The sequence below is a fragment of the Streptopelia decaocto genome (assembly GCF_964273445.1).
Source record: "Streptopelia decaocto genome assembly, chromosome: 3".
Taxonomy (NCBI): Eukaryota; Metazoa; Chordata; class Aves; order Columbiformes; family Columbidae; genus Streptopelia; species Streptopelia decaocto.
The window spans coordinates 16,879,314-16,886,011 of NC_138656.1; the positions used below are offsets into that span (position 1 = coordinate 16,879,314).

Below are 6,698 nucleotides of genomic sequence, written 5' to 3' on the forward strand. Positions count from 1 at the left end.
TAGGTGGGATTTCACACTTCATATGCAGTAGTAATCAAAGCAGTCATTACTTAAAAGTTACACAACTTGCAAAATGTAGCAGCTACTTTGTTAGATTTTATTTTATTTTATTCTGATACAATACTTAAATTAGCTAACATCTCAGCAGCATCAAGAAAGCAGTGGTCGAAACTTTCTCAGCTTGGTAAGGAATGCTAATTAAAAAAACAAAACAAGTTACTACTTCAGTATTTCAATACACAATTATTAGTTTATTATTATAAATTTTATGATTTCACAATATAGCAACATGTCAAATACTAGTACAAAAATTAATATTTTTAAAAATAAAATATCACTAAACATTTAAAATAAAAAAACTTGTGTCTCACCTGAATGAGCATCCTGCCAATAAGACGGTTTAGCAATGTAAGGCACTGAGCAGTATGTTTCAGCATCATCAGAAAGTGATTCTGTGAGAAGTAAATATTTTTAATTCCTTCCAACAAGTTTAAAACCTACATGCAGACTAGAGTTGCCAACGCACATGGATTATTTTTCCTTGACATACTTTCATTTTCTTTTTGCTTCTGTTAAAGTTGTCAGTAGTACATTCAGACCTCTTTGCTCTTCTACTATGGATTTGGAAGTCTATACTAGTATAAGGCACCTTTTTTGAATTTGCCAGAACAGCAGGACTACAAAACACAGCACACTGGTAACTCTTCTTCTATGGAATCCTTAAGCCATCGGGGTCCTCTTGCCCCTCAGGGGAAGTAAAAGACTGAACTTTATGAAAAAAAAATTGGAAACAGTAGGAGGACAGTCATTCTTTATTTGCAGTTTGCAATTTATTTTCTGTTTAGTCTAGATTTTTAATAAGATATTTAAATAACCATTAATATAGCCTTTTTCAAACCTGACAAGGTCCAGGCTGTCCAAAAGCTTGTCTATTCTTCACAACAATCTCAGCTGATCTAAGAAAAAAATACTGCCTCTTGCTACAAACTTCACCTTCATTATATCATTGGATTATCAAATTGCAGTAACAGGCTATCTCATCAGCAATAATGTTCTTACCATTGTATTCACTTTCTTTAAGAACTACTTGATCCTGAATGGGGGCTTCTTCATATTCCTTTTGAGATAGTTCTTCAATATTTTCTTTAGTTTCCACCATGTGGCTTGATTTGAAATTCTTGATTTTAGCAGGGAGTACCATCCAATTTCTATGAGTTACCTCAATGATATTTTCACATACAAAAGGGAGCTTGTAGGTCCGTATTTTGTTTAAAAGGTCAATAACCTGTGTAATGCTTTTGAAGAAATACAAAAGAAAAAGTAGTATTTTGAAAACTCAAATCGTACATGGTTAGTCTCCATTCTACTGCCTTTGTCACATTCTTTATCTTTGAGGTTACATGAGTTCTTCAGTTTTAGGGTAAAGGAGCTATCAACCTGACTACTGAACTGGAAAACAGTACAGTTATTTTGAGGATGTCATTAAGTGAAATCTTCCACTGACCATAATGACAGTGTTCCCAAAATAAATGCCAAAGGATTTGACCAAGTGTAATTTATACTGAGTCTAACTCCCTAAAAAAAAATTACCCAGGGGAAAAAAAAAAATCAGTTAAACATTTAATTAATGATGGATGTATATTTTAAAAGATGTTTAGGTGATGCCTGAATAAATGGGTAAGTTCCAGAAGTAAATACTTACTTTGCTAAATACACAGCACACACACCACCTTGTTTTAGACTTGAGTGTACAACAGGCAGAGCCAACTGAGGGTTAAGCATATCCAGAACTATCTGGAAGAGAATGTTTTCCCAGTAAATATTAATGTATCTATATTTTTTTCCATAACAATGCTTCAAAAAACAATGTTTATCTATGGAAAATGAATGCATTCAACAGCAGTATGTAATCACAAACCAGTTTTATGACGGGCTCTCAAAACTTACACTTTAATTACCTACTAATTAAATTCCTTAATACTGACATTAATAAAAACTTTTGGAAGATGACATTTACTAACACTTTTGGATATCTAGTTTTCAAATGTAAAAAAAATAAATGTTCAAGTGCATCTTTATCATGAAAAGGTCACACTACTGTCTTGATGTCTAACTTGCTGTTTGCATCAAGATTTAGAAAACTTCTGTCTTTGGCAATTTATACATCTGCTGGAAAACTATTCAAACTGTAAAAGTCAGATATGCAATATCTGATCTTTCCTATAGACCATTACTTTTTTAGTATGCTATATATTTTATTTCTTTGCTCAAACCGTTTAATACAGTTGTCGTTTGTTTAAAGTGTTAATGTGAGTAGTTTGTCTGGTTTACACAGAAGAGTGCTTAACATCTAGCTGTTTTCCCCAGCACACCTCCCTTTAAAAGATCCAGATATAAAAAGCAGGACAGGAGAGCAAGAGCATTCCTTACTCAAACTTAGGCTTTAGTTACATTGTGCGTTCTGTATAGCTGATAGGAAAGTGTTTACATATTTATATTTTCAATAACGTTATGCATTTCTCCTGAATTTAATGTTTAAAATGTAATGTCTTACATACTTTCTTGGATTTTGGAGAAATCAGTGTTTTTGTAAGTTTGTCTTTGCTTACAGACAGCAGTGATTATTTGTAGGATTTCTACACTACAGCCATATTGCTCTTTAATTTGGAAACCTGTAACTGGAACCTTGAAAATACTTGTAACCTGACCAAAAAAAATGACGACGTTTCTTTCATTGATGGAGATCTGATTGTTTTTTCTCATGTTAAACTGCGTGTGGGAATCCCATTGTGAATGTGAGCAGTAGAGGTTTTAATTCATGCATCAAACATAGATGTCCAATGGCGGGATTTTTTGGACTTACTGCGTCAAGTGTTTTAGATTTCATATCTGCAGCAGCTGTTGAAATGTCTTTCAGAATGAAATCCACGTTGTCCGGCCACTCTTCCCTATGTCCTATTTCCCAGGCAGCACGCCAGTGCCTATAATTCTTCTTAGCTAAATTATGATGATCTTCTCTGATTTCGTAACTTACAACATGTCCTTTGGGCCCAACTGAAAACAAATGAAAGACACTAGGCTTACTACTTTTCCCCTTGTAGAAAAGAATTTAGGAAAAAATAGCATAAGTAAATAACAAAAGTACACCTTTATATCTGACCTTCACTTTAGGAAAAAATCATATATGAAACCATCAGTTGCAATTTATTTTTTCTTTACATTTAAAACAAATATATGCAGATAAAGTGGTAGGTTCTTTTACAGACTGAAATCCATCCATCCACAGGTGATCCAAAGCACAGTGATAGCAGTACAAACTGTTCTTAAGATGTCTTCCCAAAGAAACTCCTGCACCAAAAGAGAATGTGAGCATCTGTGGCCCTATGGATCTGTGATTCTCTTGCTAGAGCTACCAGGGATACCAGCCAAGAAGCGGCAACTTAGGTTACTGCTCACAGATGCTGTAAAGCTGACAGACAGTGACTGCTTCTGCTGTTATTGATTTGAAACTACTGGTTTCAAATTTTTTTTTTTTTTTTGACAGTCCTCATTTTTACAAAGGTTTGCTGTTTTCCATGGATAGTTCTTTCTCCACCTGTTCTTCTTAGGGTTGTGGAACAGCTAAGAAAATCCGCAGGCCAGCCCAGTGATCTCAGCCCCATAGACAAGCTTTCGAGTGTACTCTTTTACACAGGCTTGCATTATTTTCCTATTATTGTTTGTAGTTTTAAGAGATTATTTTATTATTTAAGTATAAATTTACTATCCTGATATTTACCACGTACAAATACACACTGTTCTTCATAAAGGAAGCATTAACAGGCTATCCTAACACAGACAGCAGGGTGTGCATTGCTGTATTATTCCATCTTTGCATTACTCTAATTTCTCAAACCTATCAGACCATTAGCTTCCCTTTCTCCTGGCTAGTTTTAAACAGGCAAAGAGAGCTTTCAGCAATCCCTGAGCAGGGCTGGCTGGATGGCATTTGTACTTGCTGAATACTAAACTTTCTCAGAAAAACTCAAGCTTTGTATTGTTATCCTGAAGCACACACCAAAAGACAGCAGATACACAGCATTGCCACATGGAAGAGTAAGAGAAAATTAATTTGCTGTCCTCAAGTTCTAAGGTTATTTATTGGTCTTAAACAAAAAAAGTAGCTGATTTGTTGAGTTTGTCTCCCTTACAAGACTGTAAGAGGAAGCATCACCTCCCACAGATACTTGGCTGGCTTTAAGTGGGAGTACTGAAATGTTTTGTGTCTTGACTGTTGAATGATGAAGAGTATAACCACAAAGGCAGCCCAAACTGTAAACATTTAAAAAAGACTTCATAGCCTATAGCTATGTTTTATAACATGCATTGGGAAACAGTAACAAAGAAAAGCTGGTGCTGAGGTACCATAGCAGCTCCAGGATACGGGGGGTGCTTCTCAGGCTCAGTGACCACTGCTGGCACCCTCAGGTATTCAGTTACTCTCATGTGAGGTGCTCACAAATGCTGACTTTGAACATAAGCCTTCAGGATATGCAACTTGTGTTTTCTGCTCTATAAAGTCAAGGTGAGCCATGATGAGGCTCCTGTCCCTGCTCTCAAAGCTCATCTCTAATATTGCAGAGAAATGCAGCATTCTGCAATAACAGAAATACCTTAAAACAATTCAAAAACCAAATTCAAACAGTGCTTTATTTTTCAGGGATGCTCAAAAACAATTCCAACGCACAATTGTGGTTGTTTGGTGTTTTGTTGTTTGTTTTGTTGAAGTTGTTCTATCAGGAGTCCCTAATCAAATTAATGTGGTCCATTAACAGGATACCTACAGATTAAATGAAAAGTTCACCCTCACTCACATTGCTGAATGCAAAGCTCGCTGCCTTTCAGAGCACTGAGACCTAGATCAAACCAGGCCAGCTGTAACATGAAAAATAACAGCATGCATCCACATAAGCACTTTCACTGGTACCCAGCAATCTGATTATTCACGTGGTCAATCAAGATGGGGAAAAGGAAACTGAGGAAGGCAAGAGATCAGAGAGAGTCTGGTACGGTGAAGCCAAAGCCAACAACAATGATGTCTGAAACTCAGCTTTCTGTGGGGCCTTCAGTAATTCTTTGCATCACAGCCCTTGAAATACAGTCAAAATGGTTTGCTGTCCCTGCACTGGCTCTGGCACAGATTAGTTTTCCTTTAAGTCAACAAACTATATATGAGCACGTGAACTGCAGCAAAACTTTTAAGTGACCATAAGTATTCGGTCAAAAGAAAGGCAATGTGTGATAAGGGAATTGTGCTGCTTCTGTTTTCTAAAACCAGGTTCTCACCTGCTCTTGACAAAAACAAGCTCATAGCACCAGACCCGCTGCCAGTTTCCAAAACAGTGTCTCCCGGGTGGATATCTATCATCATTAACATAGCACTTATATCCTGCAGGTGAGAAAAACATGGCACATTACTAGTTTTGGAAACTTTTCAGTCATCAGTCATCCCAGCCATTGAGCAGTGTAGGGGAAAGGGACCTGGGGGTCCTGGTGGACAGCAGGATGACCATGAGCCAGCACTGTGCCCTTGTGGCCAGGAAGGCCAATGGCATCCTGGGGTGTATTACAAGGGGGGTGGTTAGAGGTTCTTCTCCCCCTCTACTCTGCCCTGGTGAGACCGCATCTGGAATAGTGTGTCCAGTTCTGGGCCCCTCAGTTCAAGAAGGACAGGGAACTGCTGGAGAGAGTCCAGCGCAGGGCAACAAAGATGATGGAGTGGAGCATCTCCCTTACGACAAAAGGCTGAGGGAGCTGGGTCTCTTTAGCTTGGAGGAGACTGAGGGGTGACCTCACTAATGTTTATAAATATGTAAAGGGTGAGTGTCAGGAGGATGGAGCCAGGCTCTTCTCAGTGACAACCAATGATAGGACAAGGGGTAATGGGTGCAAACTGGAACACAGGAGGTTCCACTTAAATATGAAAAGAAACTTCTTCATGGTGAGGGTGCCAGAGCACTGGAACAGGCTGCCCAGGGGGGTTGGGGAGTCTCCTTCTCTGGAGACATTCAAACCCGCCTGGACACCTTCCTGTGTAACCTCATCTGGGTGTTCCTGCCTCGGCAGAGGGGACTGGACTGTATGATCTTTCGAGGTCCCTTCCAATCCCCAACGTTCTGCGATCCCGGTGAGCAGCCCGTACCTTGGGGTACGCGATGGTGGGTCCCCGCGGCATCAGCAGCACGTACTCCTCCAGCGAGGGCCGCCTCAGCAGCAACCGCGCCCCAGCCGAGGTGCGCATCATCTGCCCGGGCAGCTGCCCGATGATGTCGCGGTGGGGCAGGACGCCGCCGGAGCTGGCCAACACCGAATCCTCCGCCAGCCGACACATCATCTTCACCGTCGCGTTGTGCTTCCTCCGCATCTCCGCCAGCACCAGCTCCCCAGCGCGGAAAGGGCCGGGACGCGCTCCCTCCTCCTGAGGGGCAGCAGCCTGAGGGGCGGCCGCGCACTGCGCCACCGCGTCCGCTTCCTCAGGCGGCAGCAGCCGCCTCACCCGCTCCAGCGGCGACAGCGACGTCTCCCACGCCCTCCTCCGCGGCCTCCCATCGCTAGAGGAGAAGGAGGCGAGCCGCCGCAAGCCCCGCCAGACCCTCATGGGAAAGCGAGGCGGGAACGGACGTCTAACGGTCGCCCCGCGCGCCTGCGCCGCGCGCCCG

General features: G+C 41.0%; 1 protein-coding gene across 1 annotated transcript; it reads right to left on the bottom strand.

Annotated features, from left to right (window-relative positions):
• Position 1: 1 nt before the first annotated feature.
• On the bottom strand, positions 2-6,694 carry TRMT61B (tRNA methyltransferase 61B). The gene is made up of 7 exons (XM_082048078.1): positions 6,182-6,694; positions 5,326-5,428; positions 2,864-3,054; positions 1,703-1,794; positions 1,060-1,295; positions 372-452; positions 2-194 (listed from the first exon to the last, which is right to left on the bottom strand). The coding sequence occupies exons 1-7, from the start codon at positions 6,635-6,637 to the stop codon at positions 151-153; spliced, it is 1,203 nt and encodes a 400-aa protein (XP_081904204.1). The 5' UTR covers positions 6,638-6,694; the 3' UTR covers positions 2-150.
• Between the last annotated feature and the right edge of the window lie 4 nt (positions 6,695-6,698).